The sequence below is a fragment of the Montipora capricornis genome, chromosome 4 (assembly GCF_036669925.1).
Source record: "Montipora capricornis isolate CH-2021 chromosome 4, ASM3666992v2, whole genome shotgun sequence".
NCBI classification, from domain to species: Eukaryota; Metazoa; Cnidaria; class Anthozoa; order Scleractinia; family Acroporidae; genus Montipora; species Montipora capricornis.
In genome coordinates, this window is record NC_090886.1 from 49283186 (window position 1) to 49306383 (window position 23198).

Consider the following 23198-nt stretch of genomic DNA (forward strand, 5'->3'; position numbering starts at 1 on the left):
CTGCGAGGATCATAGCTTCACTTGATGTCTTATCTGCAGTTCAATGTATGGTTCATTTCATATATCATTTCGTTCATTGATTTATTCATCATGGGAACATTTAAACCAATAAATGACCAGCTCCGAACAGCAATGGCTTCATGGCTCAGTTAGAGCGTCGCACCGACATCGCGAGGTCACGGGTTCAAACCCCGTTGAAGTCCTGAAATTTCCAGGCTTCTCTAAGCAATTGCGTTCATAACTGCGAGGATCATAGCTTCACTTAAATTAGAATTGTTCTTTCATAAAATTATCACTGCTAAAGCACCCTGCCTTTGGAGTATTGCATCCCGTTACATTATGGAGCTTGAACACTTTTTCACACAAATAAAGTTGGAATAGACTGTCTTTCTGAACTCATTTGGTAATCAAGACTGAGCGCTACATTCCCGTACATTGCCAAAAGAAATGCGATTCCACGATAACGAACTTTAAATTTCTTTAATAACAATTTCCAAGTTTCATAATTTTTATTTACAATTCTCAGGTAAATACATATTCCTTGCAAATTGAACGAAACTTAGTGACGAGTTATATAGATTCCTACTTCGTGTTCCGTAAGCTAAAAGCATAAGGGAGGGGAGGGTAAGTGTGCAGAATAGTGGAGAAGTGGTCTTAAATAGGAGTTTTTGTTTTAAAATTTCGAATGGCCATAATTAAGATTAATGCACCGAGGCTCTCATAATTGCATATCAACATTATTTGAGCTAAGTCGTCAAGCCCCAACTGGAGTATTACAAACTTTCACGTCTGACAATTTTATAACATCATCTTACAAAATGAACCACTCAAACGTACTTCTCCGTTAAACAATGTGGTACCACATAAAATTGCATGAACTTAATGATGTCCGACAGCAGTGCATTTAACCTTACATTGTTTCTTTTTATTACCGTCACAAGGCTGGTAACTGGCTTGGATGCTTAAGATTTGTATTTGAATGCTGTTGCACATACTTCTCAGTATTTCTCATGATGAGGACTGATATAAGTCGAACTATTTGTGGAAAGGCCCTCTTCTCCGTTGCTATTTTCTGCACGGTACTCTCTGATGCACAGTCATCCCAAGCTGAAAAACTTCTTTTCTAAAGAACGAAAAACTAAGTGCCAGTAGCCACTGAAAACTACTTCATGAAGTTAATTCGTCCGAAGAATTCCCGGCGCTTCACTCTGAGTCATGTCCTTATTGTCTGCTCTCTTTCGTTTTCGGACAATTCGAAGGTTCTGGGTTCCACACGCTTAAGCCTCGTTGCAAATGCTGCTGGCTGCACAGCAATAACCCTACGCGCCTCTCTTTGGTTAAAAATATCAAGACACCCACACTGCCTCAAATACAGGAAGAAGTCTACTATAAACAAAATCCAAGAAACAAAGCCAAAGACCTGAAACCGAAAACAAGCAAAAACTGAGGGTCAGTTCGATTGATCCTATTTCAGAATAAGAGTACGAGGAGCGATGATTTAAAACCGTATGTCTGGCGTTTTGAAGCAACAAGGATAATAAAGATATGTTTAAAAGTGTTTGACAATTTTAACATGAATCTCCGTAAAAACAAAGGATTTCTAACTCTATTCTATTTATTCCTATTCCGGAATACGGTCAATGGAACGCACCCTGAGAAAATCAGAAATCAGTGGCATGAATTAGCTTGAAAGTCGGAACACGCGTTGGTTAGAAATTATACCAGCTTTGCAGCTTTGGATCCCGAGCTTTGGATCCCGAAAAAATAAAAGACTGCCAAGGGCAGTAGGCAAAGCTGTAGTTCATGTCACGCCTCTTTAAGTTTAAATACCGTATCTGTCTTTTAGAATACTCAAGAGCCTTAACAGCGAGTAAAACGCACACCTCTATACAGTTGAAGGTCATAAATCTTAAATGTGGAGGGAATGTCTCAAAATGACTGTATAGCAGTCATTTCACAGCTGCTAAACTACGTTTTGCGTTAAGCTAAACTAGGTGGTTTCAACCTTATTAAAATGTTTGCCTCAGTAATAATGTTTACAGAGCTAGACTTCTACCATAATTTCTCCTATATTTTTGACGAGTGTAAATAACTAACTTACCACAGCAATGTTGATCTTGCTGCATTTTTCACATTTTACTCCGCTTGAAAAAGAATCCCCCAACTCAATGGCTTCCAGCAAGAGTAGAGTTGACGGTACCAACAGTACGACAGCAATGATAAATGTGTACATTGATAGCTGTAGGCGGAAACGAATGCATTAGCGATCGAGAATGCTTGTTCTTTGGCTTGGCCGCCCCTCAAACAAAAAAATTAGAAGGAATCCAAAAAAAAAAGTTTCAAGCTGCAGAAAGAGTCGATTGGCAGGGGTAGAAACAAGGAGAGAATTAGTGTTAACATAATTTTCCTCACACGTGGACAGAAAGTCTCTCTTCTGCCTGTGGAAGAGTCACACAGTGTCACGTGTACTTTTGGGTTGCAATAGTAAAAATCTGAAAATCTGTAAGGGAAATACTAATGTTTATATTTATTTCAGAGAAAAATTGAAAAATATCTTTTACCAAGGGCCGGTCGGACAGAGGACGGTAAACGGGTGGGAAAAAAGAAGGACGGCTTTACCGTATTTTCTCGATTAAACGCCGCCGGCGTTTATTTAAAAATCGGCAGTTTTGACCCGGCTTTTTTTCCAGGCCAGCGTTTAATCGGAGTCCGGCGTTAATCGAGAAAATACGGTATAGTCTTAGAAATGGACAGGTTTGCTATTATACTGTGCTTTGCCGAGCTAGACTATGCTGTACCATACTTTGCAAAGAAATGCAATGCCATACCGTGCTTTGAACGCTATGCCACGCAATGCTACGTCGAACTCAGTCGTGAAACCATATCGAGAAATTAACGAGCGCACTTTCAAAGGCGTACTCAGTTTAAGTTTCAGCGCTGCAGACACGTCAGTTGTCGGTCTATGCTTACGGGCTCGTTTCATCAGTTTTTAACGCAGATTCCATGTATTTTAATCCAGATTGTTCTATTTGTAACGCTGATTTGTTGACGCCAACAATGATTGTGTACAACGCTTTGAAATTTTCGTTACTTACCAAAATGTTCCAGGTTTTGGTCGATGAAGTGATTTTCTTTTCAATGTTAAAGACAAGTACAATGAATAAAGTCAAGTTTAGAAAAAGCGTAACGGCAGTGGAAAGCAGAAAGAAAAGGTTTGCTCCTGTTGTCTTGGCTATCACCTTGATAAAATGCAGCAATGCGGCGAAACCCGTTGCCAGGCTTACCTGAGAGAGAAAAAAGACAACAGCGGAGAGTTTTCGCGTCACTTTTACGTGGATGGGCAAAAAGTAAATACCAGGTTCCTTTTCTTTTTTTTTTTTTTTCAGTTTCGAGAAACAGTTTTACCACTTTAATGACTAAACTCGTGTAATTTTCCTTTTACATAGAATAAACAATAATTAAGTATACGATTTGAAATATCCATTGGATTGATAGCAGTGGTCATACCGGTCCAGAAAAGGGACACCGAAGTGTGTTTTGTGAATTTTGTCTAGCATGGCTGGTCTTATCGACTTTGGGATGACTGCCAAAAAAGAAAAAATACCAGGTTACTGCTTGACATAAAAAGCAAGAAGAATTTCGCATTATAATTTGTCTCTCTAGCTACAGAAGCTGCTCAGTAGAAAGTTTATTACAGCCTGGTTATCACTAGCAACCCAAGCACAAGTAGCTCATGCTGAAAATGATACGCATAAGCACGCGCCAATGCTCAGACGCGGGGAATCTGGAACGAGTGCTTCAAATAGGCCTTTCACGATGGCCGCCATGTTGGTTTTCAAATTGTCATGCAAATTAGCCATGTGTTATGCTGGGGGGCAAACATTGGAAAAAAGGCAACTAGTGGAAAATCGGCTCGTCGAAATATTGAAATAGCATTGCCAAAAGTACATTTTAGAATTCAGAATTGAGTACCTTTTATAATAATTTTACATCTTTTGATTGCCTTTGACATTTTGACTTTCTACTTCGTTATCTGCTTATTTTTCACTAAAAAAAAACATCGAAGTAACTTGTGTAATCATTCTATTTTACTACTTAAATGATAAACATTCAATGAACGTGAAACTAATCATCTGTGTGGCTAAGATGTTCGTTACAACCTCTCGAACTTGTGTTGTTTGCCCACTCAAAAGTGTGTAGCTAATTTGCATGATAATAGCAAATCCAACATAGTGCCCATCGTGAATAAGGTCTATTGGCCAGACACGGCCAGCGGTAGTGAATTTCCTTGCGCCTACTTCTCACGCTGCATATGGCGTATCAAGCACAAGCGCAGGCGCAGGAGAAGGAAAAGTTTTGATCCTTGTGCTGGTGCTTGCCTTTGTGTTTATGCGTGCATCGAGGCTTTCGTTTTCACCGTGAAATGAGAGCTGTTATGTTTGAGCTTGTGCTTGCGCAATTGCGTAGCTAGTGAAAACCAGGCGGACAACGGCTACGACAGCGAATTTCAAAACGCCACTTTAAACTATAACTTCGCGTTATCGTAAAGGCGCCCGGAAACGAGGAAACGTTGCGGAAACATTGTTTCCGGAAATGCTTCCTCGGCTCGCAAACGACGAAACATTGTTGAGGAAGCAATTGAAAATGCTTCTGTACAAATTCAGAAACATTTTTGCTTCCTGGGAAGCAAATTTTGCTTTCGCAACGTATGTTTCCTAGGCCCGCAAACGGGGAAACATTGACATTCCGCAACATTTTTTTCTCATTTGCGGGCGCCTTAAGAATCTCGCGACTTTTCCAACGTGTTGACGTTTCACAATGTGCACGAAGGATCCAAGTGCTCTATTGATGCGAGCGATTTTGAAGTAAAAATAAAGAATGCACAATTCACTGTCGTGTCCTCATGTTGTCATCTGAAACTTAAATTTAGTTTTTCCACCATTCTCCAAGTGATCTGGTGACGTAATTTGGAGGAAAATTTTAACGCCGTATCCCACAACTGCGCTCGGCCTTTTGTGTTGTTTCCAAACTCCCTGTAGTATTGCCATCGCCAAAACTCAACGGATCATTACGTATCTACCACATTTTCCTGTTACTGAATGAAAATTCAAGTAGACCCGACAAGATCTAACCTCGCCTCTGCCACGTTGAATTCGAAAATAAGGCCGCGCGCGGTTGTGGGACACGGCGTTAAAATTTTTCTCTCCAGTCCTCCGAATTACGTCACCAGATCACCTGGCTGTTTTGGAGTACAGCTTGGAAATGTACTAAAATGCCTGCCGCACATGCAGCATGACGATTTTCTCTTTGTTAAGTCTGACATCAGTAAGCATAAGCTGTGTAAGCCGGGAGTGACATACGCATAAGCATAAGCATAACAAACAGGAATCGCGTCCATTTTCTTATGCTTACGCTTATATCTCGTCAATAACTGTGTAAACCGGTGCAACATAAACATAAGCAGAAGACCGAGGTGTCAGCTGTTTTTGATACCAGCGGATATTCAAGTTAATAGTGCCTCGTTCTCACGTCTTGTCGCCTTCGTCTTCTTCTATCAAGCAGAAGGAGTATGAGAAGGAGGAGAATATCTTCTTCGTCCGTCATTTTGAAAACGTTGCTCGTCCTACCAGTCTCCAGCGAGTTTTTTCTAGGGTTAACAGTGCTTTGCGAACTGTCACTCACTTATCTTATGCTTATTTAACAAGTGTGAACTTCGTTCTGCTTATGCTTATGTTTATGCTTATGTCGCAGTGTAACACAGGCTTTAAACCAATGATATCATTGCTTCTGGCGTTGTCGTTGCCGTATCGTTAAATCACTAAGATCTCTAACAAACAGGCAAGGAATGAGCTAAAGCCAAACAACTTTCGTTTAATTTCGTAATAGTTTTGGCGAAAAGGAAAACTGAATTTCCACCTAGCGTCTACCGCTTGATGTAAACCGACGCCATCCTAGACATCTACATCCGTGTTTACAGCAAACGTAGGGCGGATACTGGGGAGCTTAATCACGGGCGTTTTTGAGACGCGGATGAAAACCGGAAGTGAGCTCTTTTCTCTTTTAACTTGTTTTCACACAACCACATTTACATTGCAAAGTATTTTTCTCTCCATTGGAGAGGATCAGTATAAAAATCTAGGAGACTTCACTGTCCTGACAAGTGAAATGTTCTTTTCCGGTTGCCGTCCGCATCTCAAAAACGCTGGAGCTTAAGCTCCCTACTGACCCGTCCCCAGTCGTCTCCTAGACGCGTGGGCGCGAGGGGGAAACGCGTGCGAGAAGCGTGCAGGGAAGAAACCACAGAATCTCCTTCGTCAATGGCGCGTATTAGAGACGACTGGGGACGAGTAAGTATTCGGTCATTTTGCCTACACGAAACATGTGCCTGATTTCAGGTGACTTCAGCTGGTTTAATCCACAGCCACTGAGAAACTACTTAAAGAAGACAAACGAGTAAGAATTAATGTGAAAAAGCACCTTGCCATTTGCCAATAATGGCATACTTTAAGAGGCTTAATCTCTCCAGGCGGCTGAAGTTTCAATGTGGAGCATTTTAATAATTGAGTCAAAAGCGAATTTTGATTATTGCTGGCACAACCATAGATAATCATAGATAAGCAGGCATACCATCTGAGCAATCTTCAGAAATCCACTGAACGATCGGAGGAACTCTCTGTCAATGTCCTGTCGAAAAATCCAACTTTGTTCCCTCGGAAAAGTGATTGCCATTTTCCTCTTATGGCTATTCAAAACAAAAAAGGAAAGAAACGAATCTGCTGCCTAAGGGGTTTATTTGGAAAGATTTGACGGAACGGAAAGTGATTCGATATCATCCTAAACTTCCGATGAGTTTGCCACAACTTTGAGTATATCTTTCCAATATCTCGGATCTCTTAAGTTACAGACATCGGTTGAATCGGCCTTTACAACTGTCTAAAAATATCGTGACGTCACGCGCTCTCGCATCCTTAAGGTTGTCTGCCTGTGACTGAAATAACACAGGAAAAAATGTCACAGCCGCTTTTCTTTTCAAATTTATGGCATAAAAAAACAAATCCCATTTTCTTGTGAGAACAGTTAAAGTCGGATGTGGATTGATCTAGAAAACGGCACGCTTCGTCAAATAATTTGCAGGTTTTTAATTGATGCCTTTTTGTCATGCATCAATTTGTTCATACGCAAAAATATATACAGTATACAGCACAGGAACGCTTTTTTGACGAAATATTTTTTAAACAGTTAGGTTCTTTAAAAAACTGAACAGAAAATATAATTTGAAAAACAACCTTGTGCCCGACTATTTGCTTAGTAATTACAGATGAGTGCTGATTTTTCAAACACTATTTTTTGAAAGGAAAAATAAACAACAGTATTTTTTTCGATTTACTTAACAAGATATTTCGAAGGAGTTTCATAGATCTGTATGATATAAGAATCGAAGTCTCTGGTTTAACCTTCCTTTGTCATACGTAATAATGGTCAATAATGAAACACCGGCACTTGCATTTGACTCCGAAAGCTGCCATTATGTTCAATTCAAGTCGGTTGACTCTCTCACGCAGCAATAGATGAAAAGTTAAATTGATATAAATTTGCAACCAAAGCATATTTGGTCAAGAGAACGCGCAAAATATGAGACGGTAATACACCGCAGTGTCCCGGTTTTACCGATTTAGAACAGAGCAAATAGCGGACGCGGAACGGGAGTTTTTCAATAAAAGAAATTGTTTTCAACACGATGCACAGCCTGAGAATATTTGGCTTGTCATCGCTTGTCACACGTCAGTTTGGTGTATCCAATCAAATATAATGGAACTTTAAACGTTTTCGTCTGTGTCGTTTTCGTCATTCGCACGTGCCTTATGCAATCGTTACAATGATTCTCCATTAGCGCAGGAAGAAGGCAAAATACTAGAAAATCCATGGCGTAATAGTGGAATAATAAATCCCTTATTGAATGGCAGTAAGATATAATACGTGCGCGTATTATATGTTAAACCATTCAATAAGGTATATACCGCACTTGTCATTGAATTGGGGCCAGAGTCAACAAATGTCGACCAAACATTCATGATTATAATTAAGTTGTGAAGTAACTGAAAAATGAATGGATTAGAGCATTTTAAACAATATATATAAACCCAACAGCAAAAGTAAATATAAGCTTGCACTGCATGAAAAGTGTTCGCAATGTTTCGTTTCCCTGCAACTCAGAGAATGTTGAGAGGGTTTTCTAGAGTCAAATAAAGAAAGAAACACGAGAATAGATTCGATTTATTAGAGATGTTGAGTCCGTGTTCGCATGGCAATTCAAGACCATTCAAGTGGAGCGATTTGTTAAACGAGGACGTATTCATTTGGGTTTTACTTACGAATCGGAATCATCTTTTTCTCCAGATACTTCAAATTAAATAAAACTAAATATGATGATGCATCGAGATTTACTGTGAAAATCCGAAAACCGTGAACAGTAAGTGAAGCTTTAATATATGAATCCGAAAGAAGTAATTTATTACCGAAGGAAAATCGCCTTGTCACTGTCTTGTTGCTTCGAAGGTGACTTTTGACGTAATACATTTTTTGAGAGCCTGCTTAGTCTTGAAGAAAATTCTCACAGAAATGCTCATTTCTATTCTTACCTTAGCTCCGTCCATACCTACTGGAAGCCAAGCCATGAGAGACACTGAACAGATCTGAACAGTATAATGTTGTAATGCCTGGTTGTTGTCGATACAGCAAACACCTGGCTCCGTCCTAGTGTTGTGTGACAATTGAAAAATAAATGGAGCGATAATGATTGGACAAAAATCTTAAATGGCCCGGCCAGGTAAGAATTGACCGATCGATGGATTAGAGTGGTAAGAAATATGTCTCCGACGTTTTGATCATTTAAAATTTGAGCAAAAAAATTGGTTTTATTATTAAAGGAGCTGAAAAAGGTCGAATAAGGGTGGTGGATTTTGCGGTTATTGGTTAAAGTTTTAGCTTGTTACGGCTACCGGTTGTTTTTCTTGTATTGTATCTTTATATTGGTTTTTATTATATAGATACTGATGAAATACCAGGATTTCTCCTTTTACTAAAAAATCATATCTTCACCGCGCGCAGTGAACGTATCATTTTATCTTTCACATGTGAGGATATAGCTGTCGTCATGGTAACGAACACGATTAGCCAATAAAACGCGAGCTTCCTCTTCATTGCACGATACTTTTGTGCTTTAATATAATTCTTCTCTACTACATTAACATTTTTATTGCAAATTTTACATTATCATGATTTGTTTTTCATAACTTTCATATCTTGTTTCATGTTACACAACATGCGCGTTTTAGTGGTTGGTGAACACTGTTTCATCATTTCGAAAATGAATAAAACAAGTTGTTTTAAATCTAGACATTTCATCAATATCTATATAATAAACAGAAAGTATCTCTCACTTCTTCTTCGAGTGCTGAAAGTATCTCTCACTCGTTCGCTTCGCTCACTCGTGAGAGATACTTTCAGCACTCGAAGATAAAATTCGTATCCCCGCGCGGCCATGTAATATCCTCTATATATACTCTGACGTTTCAGTATCACCAGAAGGAAAAAAACAGTTAAAACAAATGGCTGTCAACTCGTCTTGTAAAGGTGGTTGTAATTTCATCACACGCTATAACGAAAATACGCAAATGAGATTTTCATCTTCATATATTAAGTCCGTCATACAAAATGCGGCTCTGGATTCTCATTTTAAAACCCGTAAACTCAGTGGTACGGATAAAATCACAGGCAGCCCGGGCTCGGAGGGTAAAAACCGATAAGGAATCCCAATAACAAACACTCAAAAAGATATTTACCCACAAAAGTTCGCAATAAAAAGAGCCCTACTTTGTTGTCCTGGTGACTTTCTCGCTTTCTCAGCGGTTATTTTCCTGACTTAACGCGATTTAAGCGACTTCTCAGCTTCCCGGGTTGTCCCTCGTACATAAATAAAGGAAAGGCTGGAAAGTAATCTCTAGCATACCTCACATCTCGCCGATAAAGTCACATTTCAGCTTCACTACGCAAGAGAGAAGACATATACCATTAGGTTTATCTTGGAATATCCAGGCCGAGCGCCGAGTACTGTTACTATCGTTACAAGACTGAATGTAGTCACGTATCAGACGTCACAAATAACAATACCATGAAACGCTAAGCAAAAGCCAGGTTTAGCAACGCATAGGCTTGATTACCAGCCGCTGTTTCGGGAAATGAGCCAGCGCTCACTCCCGAAATCTCGGCTGGACGCGTGAGGTGAGCCATTGTTAATCTCCGCCAATCAGAAACTCGTCTGCACAAATCCGTCTGGCATAAATTATATGTTTTGGCTGCGAAGGTATTCTTTGACCCCTCTCTCCTCCACAGAGGTTCGGTTATCGGTAAGGTGATCGGCTTTGATCGGCTGTGATCGGTAAGGCGTCAGAATGAGTCCGCTGTGCAAGGTGAGTGCAAGCGCAAGAAACTCTCACTTTTTTTCGCCCGCGTGTACTTCGCTCAGAGGTTTCACCTCCTGTAGCCTCTGCGGAGGAGAGAGCTTTGACCCGGCCTGTTCGAGGTTTACAGTGCTTTTAAGGTAGGAAACATCCAAGATTGCGACAACGAAAAGTGTTCGAGAAGCTGGAGAATGGGAACTGTGTCGTTTTCTACGGCCTGAGTTCGCAAACTTCACTGATTTTCCAGTTGGCGCCAAGGTCAAAATACGGCTTTCAAATCCATTTCTATTGCAATTTTCTCCTCATACTTCGCTAATGTAAGAGCAAGTAAAATTCCTCAAGATCAATTGAAAGTACTGGTGAGTTTATTGGTGGCAAAACGAGGGGGCCGATGAGATCGACCGAGAGCTGAAGCAGCCGAAGATTTTTTTGATGATTCGCCGGTTGAATTCAAACTCACATTGATCATTCTGATCATTTAACCACAAACTTAAGCTCGTATCATCTGGAAACTTCGCACAGACGTTTTAAGGTTTGGGATGTCTAATGCTATTTTCCCGCAACTATTGACTTAATTATGTTTTGAATTTACGTCACAGACACAATCTATCGCTCACGCGTCCAGCCGTCTCTTCTCGGGGAGGATACCCGAACTCGAGTGAGCGGCGGAAATCGAGCCTAAGCGACGCAAAGCAAAAGCAAAAGCCAGGTTTGTCTTTACAGGTTTAGCAAAGCTTTTGCGGTGATTGCCAGTTATGGCTTTTGCTGTGAACAGTTGTCTTTTATTCTTTGAAGCCTTTGCAGCGATTTTGACTTTTGAGCGATTACGGCCTCTATTAGCTGCATAATAAATCCAAGTTGGCGAGTAATAATTATGTAGTTATAATAATGTAATAATCTACGGTGGTATTTTTAGATATAAAAAGCCATAAGAAAGACTACATGGATCTGCATCTGAATATGAAGAGGAGTCGGTATGCAGAAAAGGAAAGTGACAGGTATCTCGGCGATTGAACGTTTTTTTTTTCTATAGGCTGTGCTTTCCCGGGAAATGATATCTCATGACATCACACTATAAATATTTTTCATCCTAAAGGATTCGTAGACCATGACTTCCCGGCATTTGATTTCTGCTGCACCGCATAACTATTCTTCATCATTATCTGTAGACTGTGCTTTCCTAACATATGATATCTTCAGCACCGCATAATTGCTTTTTGTCGCTAGGAAAGACTCTGGCTTCTTGCAATTAGGTTCCGTCTTTATCGCAGAACTGTTATTCACCGTCAAGGATAGATTGTGCCCTCTTGTCATTTCATTTGGTTAGAATTGCAAAACTATTTGATTTCTTCTGCACCGAATATTGGTTCTTCATCATCAAGTGTGGACTGTGACTTCCCAGGATTTCATTTCTTCTGCACCGCATAATTCTTCATCTTCAAGGAAAGACTGTGACTTCTTGGCATTTAAGTCCGTAAGCACCACATAGTTGTTCTCAGTTCATCATGAACGATAGACTGTGTCTTTCTGGCATTTGTTTCCATCTCCACCGCTTATTGTTCTTCATCATGAAGGATCATTCCGTGCTTTTTCGGTATCAGTGATTTCCTATGCACCAAATTTTATTTATATATTATAATTAATAGACTTTGCATTCCTGGAATGGAGTTTCTACAGTTGCTGAGAGGGTGTCTTCGAGGCATCTGATTGGCGCTGGATAGACAATGCTTTCGTTCTATTTCATTTCTGTATCGGCTTAAATAATATCATTGTTTTGGATACTGTATGGAATGCGCCTTGCGGTCACTTGATTTCGTCTGTACTGGATATTGAGTTGTGCACAATGTTCATCGAAATTTTCGTTTCTTTCTAGTGACAGCAGAGTGCGTAATTTTAGATACAATTTAGAATTATGAGCTTTTGGAGGGGGGGGGGGGGGGGGGAACAGAAAAATAGTAAGTACGCGTTAAACGTTTGGCGAATGTGCTCTCTAGACATCCTCTTAATGAATCCAATCTCGTTACCAGTGTTTAGAACCCTGGAAACGTGGTTGTTAGTGGGTCCTGGAGTTCATGAGTCTTTAGTTTTTACCCCAAATTTTGATCCCTGATCCCAAAAATGATGAGAATTTTGATCCCTGAACCCGCAAAAATTTGATCCCTTCAAAGAACGCCTCACTTGGGAGATTCAGCACGCCCACTGTTATAAAAACCAATAAAAACAAAGCTATCTCAGCCCCAAGGGAATTATGATACTTCTCGCGGGAAAAACCTGTTCCTAAAAGTAAATTTACTTAGGAAAGAGTTGACTCAAGGAATTCAAGGGCGTAGCTAGGGGGGCCCTGAGGTGCCCGTGACCACCCCCCCCCCCCCCCTTTGTAAGCCTACAATATTCAGGTGGCGAAAACGCCGCAATCTTGTGAGTACCCTCTGTTTGACACAGTGTGACCCCCTCCTTTGAAAAATCCTGGCTACGACCCTAGAATTAGGGGAGATAGGAGCTCCCCTTGATGAGACCTGCCACTAAGTTGCTCAACTTTTATTTCATGCTATTCCGCAGTTCATATTTTACTTCATATATTCTAAAACGTTATAAACGGATACATTGTTCGTTGATTGGCTAAGAAGCACCATACTTGGCGGGGAAGCTGTTCTAAATATGGACGGTAAGAAAAAACAATGGCTTCCTTCAAGGAAAAGTATAGGAATTGTAGCCTCCGGGTCACAATCTCTTAATAATTATTTTGCGCGCTTAATCACTTAATCAAATTTAAGTGTTTCCCGCCACTGTCAATCAAACTTCTCATTTAGGTCAAAATTCGCGCGCAGCATTGCTGGACTGTCTTAACACGGTCCAACAATTTCAGGCAGCGTTTTAATACACGATACAACCTGGTCTCACTTGTAATCGCATCGTTTCGATGCGGTTACGTCTTCTGTTTACACGACACCGATAGAGACCATTACCGGATCGATTTGAGAACGCTGCCAGAAGTGGAACGTTTTCAAAACGATACGGTTTCATCTGTCGTATAAACAGCGAAACCGCATCGATTTGAATACGGTTACTAATTTGGCGCGAAATTTGCATTTTTAATTCAGAATGGTGAATTTAGCACGTAGTACAGCGCTCACTTGTACCGCACATCTCGACTTTGATTTTCTGGGGCAAACGGTTCCGTGTAAACACATCAATTTTGATGCGGTTTCAAAGTCGTGAAACCGTATCGATGTGAAACCGCGTTCGTGTAAAGACCTGTAAACGCTGCCTCAGTATCCTCATGACCAAGCATAGATCTGACGTAATCTGGTTGCAAAACGACTTCGAAAACGTTTAGACCTAATTTTCAATGAAGCTTCCATTTAAAGGGAGCGGAAAGATAAAACGAGAGACAGGCCAAAATGTACGGAAAAATTCTTTTCCCCTCCCCCTCACTAAAGGTCATAAAGAAGTGAAAATCAGTAACACCCAGGTGTGGGGGAAATTTTAAATTAACCCCGTAAAGGAGACAAATCTGGGCTTCGCCCAGGATTTTCTTGACCCCGAAAGTAACTAAATATACACTTTTACATATGATGGCGTTTTGCCCAGAACAGCGTTTTGCGCTCGAAAGTTGACAATTATTCTGATGTAGCACTTAAGAATCGCATAAATCATCCCCAAATACCGAGAATTTACAAAATTAATGAGATGGCCACAAAACGCCGGCTGAAAAACACGAGAAGGTGAAATTTGCAAAGTTCATCACGTTGGGAGCTGACAAGTCAACAAGTTTAAATGGGGAGCGCGCGTTTTCTTAATAATGCGAACATAATTATGCATCCGTTGGCGGTATTAATTAATTTAACAAATTTACGGAGGGCTAATTGAGGACAAAAAGCTAAACACGGCACGGTAATCAAGGTGAAGGAATGGTTAGATGTCCCTTTACGCCAATGGTGACATCTGCAAACGAAAGGGAAAAAAAGTTGTTTGAAAACCATATAAGACTATCAGAAGCCCTAGACCATATAATAATCAGTGTTAAAACATTATTTAAGAATCGCACAAAACGGCTGGTCTAAAACACAGGTCACATTCCACAGGTCATTCGTTGCAAGTCATTGTTTTACCTTTTGAAAATTAAACCTATCACTCAATTTGGCTAACCCTAGGCCTAAAATTGGTTTTTAGGCCTAGGGTTAGCCAAATTGAGGGGTTTTGGGTTACTTTGAAAAAGGGAAAGCAATGACCTGCAAAGTATGACCCTGTGAAATCTGACCTGGGTTTTAGCTCCGCCGCGCACAAAACGACAAATAATTTTTTACGCAACATCAACAATGGGAGGTTTGCTCTTTTTGACGAAATCGCTCAAGCACGCAACGGGATAAAGCATTTTCTTTTTCTTGCATGACAATTGACTCCCTCTTAAAAAGTACAAATATTGATTGTTGTTCATACACATGTAGGATCGTGCAGAAACTACCCTTAAACGAATTTATATGACGAAAACAAAAAGATTGTTGCCGTATGAGTAAAAGAGCTTGATTTTGTATATTCTCATTCACTCAAATTGTTAATAAGTTTGCTTTGTTTCCATTTCATCTCCAGCTGAGATCAAGTTAAAGAATAAGCTTTGTTCAGCTACAACTTGACATATGGTTGTTCCCAGCTCCCTCAAATAACATTTAAAAGCAGTTTCGCCTACGGACTAACAGTCAGTCGCGTTGGTATCAGCTCTGAAAGGGAACAATCTGCTGATCCAGTTTCCAACCAACCTGTCGTGGAACAGTTCAAGGTAAAAGTATTTTAAGTATCAACTCTCTTTCTTATCTGATTGAAAAAAAAAGCATATGTATAATCTAGATTTCAAAAGGTTCACAATTTATTCATAATATAATCGTAGAGTCCTAAGTGACCTTTATCTGGAAAAAATGTTTCATTCATCGACTTAAAACGTAATAGTTTTTGAGGCGCTTAGATCATACCTTTGTTCAGCTACTTGCAACTTTTTCCAATAAGTTAAAAAAAAGTACGGTTTTCAATGACATTTGCTGTCAAATTTTGGTCGAATCGTTGATATCTTCATCCAAAAATCGACAAGAAATCTGTTTTGATGTACAGACTCAAAATTTTGATAGACCAATATTTAATTAAACACAACATTTTAACGTAAAGATGTTCTATTTCTAATTTTTAGAAGAAAGTGCCGGCACAATACCGTTTTACAGAGGTTAAATTGACATTGCGCCAAATTTAAGTATTTGAGCTGCAGAGACGCAAAAGAAAAGGAATTCGAAAACAAAATCCTGATTTTTAAGTCGGGAAAGGGTTTGAAACTTGTTTAAGATGGGAATATTTTCTCGCGTAAACGTACCTATTTCGTCGCCAAATCGACCAAATTGCGCGCCAAAATTACAATGTAACATTTGCATAATTTATTGAATTTCTATTGTTTTTTTTATTTTTTGTTGTAGAGAGCCTATTCACTAGTGGTCTCGTACTAGTGAATTAGTTTTGAATAGAAATATAAGTAAACACCATGTAGCAACGTTCAGCCTGAGATTAAACAAAATTTTAAGAACCGTATCTAGAGAGAGAGAGAGAGTGAATTACGAACTTTTTTTTTGTTTTTTGTTTTTGTTTTTAGTTTTTGTGGGGGGAGGGGGGAGTGGGTTGTGAGTAATGTAAATAAATGTAAAAGAAATATAAAATTGCTGTGTAACACAGGCCCGTAGGAGGGGGGTTCGAGGGGTTCAAACTAACCCCCCTTGAGGCCCAAGAATTTTTTTTTTGCTGTTGCCGACCTAACCGAGCACCGACTCTTGGATTGTCAGCTTGCGCTAGCCTGTTCAAAATAAAGTATTTGTTGTTTTCACTGTTATGTTTTCGGTTTTGGGAGCCATCGTGGTCAAAACGCTGCCGCATAGGACGCTTTGTGACTACTGTCTAACTATTAACAAACTAGAAAGCTCAGGAGCCCGCGAAAAAAAAAAAAACACGAAAAACACAGCGATGTCAGTATCGGCCCAGGCAAATTAAGACAAATTCGCCCCCGCTAGATATGATTACTACCGTTTGCAAGCTTGCGTGAAGCGTGACGAAATAACTTTGTTTTGAAAAGTTATAACTTAGTCGTTTAGGGGTCAAAACTTAGAAGTTATACAGGTGAAACTTGTGCCCGAGCCAGACAAAACTTTTATTTTCCCGAGTGAAACTTAAAGTTTTAAACATCAAACTCGCTAAATCAATGAAAAACCGGAAGAAATCCGCTGAATGTGTTAAAAAATATTTAATCTTATCTAAATTAGGGAACTTTGAAGTCAAAACTCAGATAATCGACTGGAATTTTAATTTTACCGTTGAACATGATCGCTTGCTTCGCAAAGTTTCCAGACATAAACTTCGGCGGTGGAGAATCAAGTATGCAGAGGAGGAAGGGCTCCCGGGCTCGTGTGCCACAGCCCTGAAGCAGTGCGACGAGGATGAATTTCCTAACATATTCACCCTGCTCAAAATACTATCCACTTTGCTCGTAACTAGATGCGAGTGCGAAAGGTCCTTCAGCGCGATGAGAAGGTTAAACACCTATATGCGATGCACGATGAGCGAGAACAGATTAGCGTCACTTGCACTTATGCATATCCATTACGACATGCAAATACACCTTGAAGAAGTGGTGGAGCTGTTTGCTACCATGCATCCGCGAACGGTAGAGCTATCAAAATTGCTGTGACATTTAATGTTACTGTGGCCCCTTGTTGTGATACGGACTGTTAGTGTTATTCCAATAATGCACTAGCTTTTTGTATACAGTAAACACCCGCATATAAGAACACTTTTTTCAGGTATAAGGCTGATCGTGTTCTTATTTGAGGGGTGCTTAGTGAGAAATCAGCCTGAAAGTGTTCTTAAAGTGTTCTTAAGATTGGTTTTAAAAATGCTTCAAATGATATATTACTAGAGGTTTAATTAACATACAATGCTGTTTTGTAATTGTCCTGAACACCATAGTACTTTGATATAAGTTACTGTATTGTATTGTTTCCTTATCCCAATACCCTTTTCCGTTGTATTAAGAACATGTTTTATTTATCAGGCTGAATTTGTTCTTATTTATATGGTGATTTATTGGCAATTTTTCAGCCTGATGTTCTTAATCCACTTGTTCTTATATGCGGGTGTTTACTGTACTAGGGAATTAAGGGACTTAAATACTAGAGCGATCCAAACTGACGTTTGATTAAAAGCGCTTTTTCTTCCCTACCCCAACCCTAAGCTAAACGTTTTTCGTCAGACAAATGGATACGAATCCCCCTTGAAATACTCCAGCTACGGGCCTGTAACAGGAAGAACAATTAACTCAAATACTTAGGGACATTTTAATTTTAACTTTTTCAATTTCAAGAGGAAAAACCATATAAGCTAAAATGGAAAACTGTGTTGAGGAGACAGGCACTTTAATTTAAGAACATACATGTATCAAGAACGATTTTATGCTCAAATCACCAAATAAGGACGTTCGGTTTCAGCTCCAAAATTAGACGTTCTCATGAAAAAGGATGTACAGTAGGGGAATGAGACCTGGCATTGTCAAAAGATCTTATCCATGATGCTACGCTGGCGCGCTTCGCGCGCCTGAGCTCCGCTAATAAGCAAAATAAACAATGTAGACGTTCTTTTTGTTAAATGATCATTTACATGTTGCATTTTCCAGTTTATTGGCCAAACCTACTATTAAGCCTGGTTTTCACTATTGACGAAAGCAGAAGCACAAGTATCAGACGCTTCGCAACTAATCGGGCCGACAAATTGGTCTGCTCTCAACTGAGTGGCGTCATAGGTGTTCAGAGCTCAGTCGGTTGGTAGAGCACTGGACCGGCATCACGTGCACAGAAGTTATTGGTTCGACTCCAGTTAAAGTCACCTGAATTTTTCAGGTGTCTATTAAGATAGCAATCGCTTAAATTGTCTAGTACGTTAGTCCGATCATTTCTCCAATTCAGCTCCAAACCGCACTTCACGAAGATTTCTCAACCAAAGACAACAGGGAAAATTAGACATCATTGCAGCAATTTGTAGGAATTTGATAGGAATTCACCACCATATACGGTGCCCAAAACATTTTAATGTCAACCCTTATGCAGTACGTCTGATAGCATTTTTGTTAACTGTAGCTTACCAATACTGTAAAGTTAAACTGATTCAGTTTATTGCGCACCCAGTCCTTAGCTACCTTGTTAAATGTTGTCATGTTTTTGAAAACACAATCTAATTCACTTTTATGCGAAAATGTGTGAAATAGAATCAATCGATCAATCAGAAAAAGTATTTTATTTTTCCTTTCTTCATCTAGTTATTCCAGAGATCAAAATGCGGAGCTCAATCGTGTATTTGTTGGTCGCTTCTCTAGCATTGTGTCACGGTGCACCAAACACCTTCCAAACCATACGAGCTCGTGCTCACTATGCTTTTAGAAATTATCCAGTGAGGGCACAGACGGAAGAAAAACGAGGTAATTAGCGCTTATGGAAATTAGGTTTACCCGCTCACTTCACCCCACCCCACCCCCTCACGCCCTGTCCTGCATGTGTCTTTTTCACTTTTTGTCCATTTCTTTGCCGTCGTCTGCAAAACAACAATGTGAAATAGCCATATTTGAGGTTCAATGAAGAACGTCAGCAGTTGAGGATAAATTTTCATTTTCTCCCCTAAACTAAGCGCCTTTCGAACCAATGTTATTTATTTGAGGAACTACCATACCCTCGTCATATTAAAAAGGTTGAAATAGTCAGGAAGTGATGACAATAACGTGAGATGACGTTCTCGTTGACGTCGCCGTCGTCGTTGCTTTAATAACCTAAGTTCCCTATTGGCTCTTGGAATGAGGCCAGTAAAGGGTCAGCGGACAGTCAGATGCCTGCAAACAATTTGATGCCCATTATGCATTTGAGGGGATCAACTTTCTAATTCAGTCATTTCTTTGAATAACTAAGGACAAGTTGCTGTGAAAATCAACGCTTGCCTTTATGCCCACAATAAAGACCGCGAGGATCATGACGCTGCTGGGCTAGTCTGGGATGCTGGTCTAGCCGAGGATGCACAGGAGTGGGCTGATCATTTGGCCTATGACGTTGGGGGAATGGTTCACGCACAAAACACTGGACAAGGGGAAAACTTGTACTGGTCTCAAGGTTCACACGTAGCAACTTGCGCAGACGCAGTGAAAGCGTGGTAAGGTACCCTACGAAACAAACGTTCAACGAGAAGTAGCTATTTGTGACATTTTCAACAATAAGATCAGCACTTTCTTGGTAGAAATCTTGGCCTGCAATTTACTCATAGTGTTAGTGTGTGATAAGGAAGGGGGGGGGGGGGGGTGGGGGGTGGGGGGTGGGAAGCGGAGTACCTGGAGAAAAACATATTAAGAGAAAAGTGGAAAACGTGGAGTCCTGGAAATGAACAGGCCAAGGGCAAATTGGTTGAAGACAAGTGTTTCAACCGCTTTGCGAACCCTGCTCTCGCAACTTACAACCCTTAGCTTACTCCTGTTGCTAATGAAGGTACAGTAACTTCTGCTGTACCTCTGCGAGGCGGGGGAGTTTTTTCACAAAGTTTTTTAATTATTGCGTTTCCAATTATCTGGTAGCCTGGAATACGCTAGAACAACCAAGGCCAGTTGTATTGGAAATTTACGCGGATTCTTCGTCTCTAAGACGCTCACTTCTAGAAAATTTGTTTTAACGGTTTGCTTGTTTTTTTTTTTGTTTGCGTCTAGGGACGCAGAGGAGGTCGATTATGACTATAACCATCCACCACATACGTTTAAAGATTTTTTGAGCGCAAAGAAACCATATGGACACTTTACTCAGGTTTGTTTTATGTCGGCTAGCAAAGGCTCTCCGTGTACCTTGTCCTTGCTTCACGCATTTTATGATACCATTATGATATGTTGCCATGTGACACTGATGTGACATCAGAAGTGGTTCCATTTGTAGCAGTTTTTAAAACGAAAGTGAAGACTTATTTTCATTTAAGAATCATACAATTAGCTTTTAGGAATTTTGGAGAGATTGCAGAATACCTGGCCACTATTGTATTTGGATCGCCACTGAGTGAAGGCACAAGACACGAGTGTCGAAATCCTTTAACTTTGAATAGTACATTTCTAAGCTACATTTCAATTTCTACCAGAGTAGCATCTAACAATGTCTGATTGTCAATCTGGGGCCAGTTGCTCGAAGCTCGGTTAAAGCTAACCGTTGGTTAAGATGTAACAAAACCTATAGGTTTCCATGGTAATCAACGCTGGTTTGGGCCCCGTTTCTCGAAAGTCCCGAAACTTTACGGGCCATTTTCGTGTGTCACAATTCCCTTTGTATCTCAAGAAAGGAGAGAGGGTTTAAATCGTCAAACTTATCAGTCATTTTTTCTTTTTGTTACCTTGAAAACATATTAAAAGATCGGCTTTTGGAAGTTTAACAAATGGCTTTTCGGCCCCGAAAACGATGGGTAACAATGAGGTGTGCGCTGGGCGGCCGGTCTTGCTAGGAATCCGGGCAAAAGAACGACAGACGTAGGCTGAATTTTGTCGCTCGCCTTTGTACTCGTTCCACCTTCCTCGTTAACTCAATAGACCAGTTTCGATATATTAAAATTCAGTCCTAAACAAAAGACATCATCACGAGGCTCTGGGGAATAAATATAAGGATTTGTATGAGTTTATTCCCAGAGCCTCGAGATGATGCCTTTTGTTTTCAACTGAATTTTAATATATCGAAAATTGGTCTATTGACTGTGGTACCCATATCGATTGAGTCTTGTAGCGGCATCCTTTGAAGAACGAGGCATAGAACAATTCGCTATTTTCACCATCCATAATGCAATACTTTTTTTGGGGCGGGGGAAATTTACATAAAACAATACAAGTTATTACTCTTGGGACTGTAACAGGATATCCATTGGTTTAATGCAAATAACTCCCAAAATGAACTGTATTATGGGGTTGGTGAAAAAGCGAATAGACGCTATTCATATGCAAATTAACAGAACGGTTATTCTACAATCTTTATACATAGGTATACATATCAGACATAGTTACACAAGCAGGATATTGGACTATATTTAGTTTAGTTACTCATTGGTTTCACGCCCGAAGCGATCATCAGACTAAAAGCTAATTACCAATGTTCTACTCTACTTAATGGTACTACCGCGGAGGCTCTTGCTCTGGTCGGCTCCTTAGAATTTGTTTTCATGCCTGCATTTGGTTACTAATTTAGAACGTTTATTCACCAATCCCGGGTCTTTTGAAGTAAGAATGCAGAGCTTTTGAGCCAAAAAAAGGTTGCATTTAGAAGGGTGGCCATTATATGAGCTTGCGTGTTTTCACAATGCCCCATTTGATTTGGAAATCAGTGTTGTTGTTTTTAAGAGCCCAAATGTGTTTGGAAAGCGCGGTGCTATTTGCTTGTTTGGCATTGTTAAAAGACGAATTATGGTTGTTATAGCGCGCCTTAAAAAAATCCTGCTCAGGTCATTCATTCGATGTCTGTTTTTACATCACCGGATGATGGTTGAGTGTGCGTAGCGCGATAAATAATGCTGCTCGTAAGGCATGCGCCTTCTAGAGGACAATACAACGGAATGACTGAGCAGGAATTAAGGCGCGCTATAACAACAATAATTCGTCCGTTTAACAATGCCAAACAAGCAAATAGCACCGCGCTTTCCAAACACATTTGGGATCTGATTTCCAAATCAAATGAGGCATTGTGAACACCAACGCACTCATATAATGGCCACTCTTCTAAATGCAACCTTTTTTTTGGCTCAAAAGCTCTGCATTCTTACTTCAAAAGACCCGGGATTGGTGAATAAACGTTCTAAATTAGTAACCAAATGCAGGCAAGAAAACAAATACTACGCAGCCAACCAGAGCAAGAGCCTCCGCGGTAGTACCATTAAGTATAGAGTAGAACATTGTTATTTAGCTTTTAGTCCGATCATCGCTTCGGCCGTGAAACCAATGAGTAACTAAACTTAATATAGTCCCGTATCCTGCTTGTGAATTTAGCTCTAACTTACGGCCTTGAACACTCTCGGCAAACCCGCGGGACGCATGATTTTGTTGTATATCAGATATAGGGATATGCTATTGTTTTACGTTTGAAAAAATCTTGAATGTAGATTCAAAAACTCAAAGTTTTTCGACACTTATAAAGTAATCAGAGAATTTGCTTTAGTTTTGCATTACTTCACTCAGTGATTGGTTCAAAGTTTTGCGCCATTTTTACAACCAATCAGAAGTGAAATCAAAACCAATCGAGGCTTGCGCGGGCACATTTTCCCGCGCTTTGTGTTGGCTACGTGTAATTACTTCGAGTTTTGATTGGTTTATATCACTGGATTGTCTCCGTCCTAGTTGAAACTCGCTCTTAAGAAAAGGACGCTAATTACTAATATCAATGGAGGAACCTTTCCTCTATACGAAATTGGTGGCATATAAATGGACTTTTACGGTAGCTTTGGATCGCCACTCATTGAAGGCACAAGACACGAGTGTCGAAATTTATCTTTGAATCGTACATTTCTAAGCTACATTACAATTTTCTACTAGAGTAGCCTGTAACAATGTCTGACTGTAAACCTGGGCCAGTTGCTCGAAGCTTGGTTGAAGCTAACCGGGGGTTAAGATGTATGAAAACCTATTGGTTTCCATGGTATTCAACGCTGGTTTGGGGCCCGTTTCTCGAAAGT

The 23198-nt window shown here is 40.1% G+C and overlaps 2 protein-coding genes across 4 annotated transcripts in view; one reads left to right on the forward strand and one right to left on the reverse strand.

The window, feature by feature from the left end:
* Positions 1–464: 464 nt before the first annotated feature.
* Positions 465–10150, reverse strand: LOC138047233 (uncharacterized). 3 transcript variants are annotated; one of them, XM_068893985.1, is made up of 6 exons: positions 10010–10031; positions 8640–8754; positions 6628–6742; positions 3096–3284; positions 2102–2239; positions 465–1420 (listed from the first exon to the last, which is right to left on the reverse strand). In XM_068893985.1, the coding sequence occupies exons 3-6, from the start codon at positions 6727–6729 to the stop codon at positions 1214–1216; spliced, it is 636 nt and encodes a 211-aa protein (XP_068750086.1). In that variant the 5' UTR covers positions 6730–6742; positions 8640–8754; positions 10010–10031; the 3' UTR covers positions 465–1213. The 3 variants fall into 3 exon arrangements, with proteins under 3 accessions (XP_068750086.1, XP_068750087.1, XP_068750088.1); XM_068893986.1 differs by lacking the exon at positions 10010–10031 and adding an exon at positions 9874–10003; XM_068893987.1 differs by lacking the exon at positions 6628–6742 and having other exon boundaries at positions 10010–10150.
* Positions 10151–15055: 4905 nt separating this feature from the next.
* The window catches only part of LOC138047235 (ectin-like), a 31618-nt gene continuing 23475 nt past the window's right edge, over positions 15056–23198 (forward strand). Inside the window, exons 1-4 of the mRNA XM_068893994.1 lie at positions 15056–15237; positions 18796–18954; positions 19436–19673; positions 20218–20311. Of these exons, the coding sequence (XP_068750095.1) occupies positions 18813–18954; positions 19436–19673; positions 20218–20311 (474 nt within the window). The 5' untranslated portion in view covers positions 15056–15237; positions 18796–18812. The remainder of the gene's footprint in view (positions 15238–18795; positions 18955–19435; positions 19674–20217; positions 20312–23198) is intronic.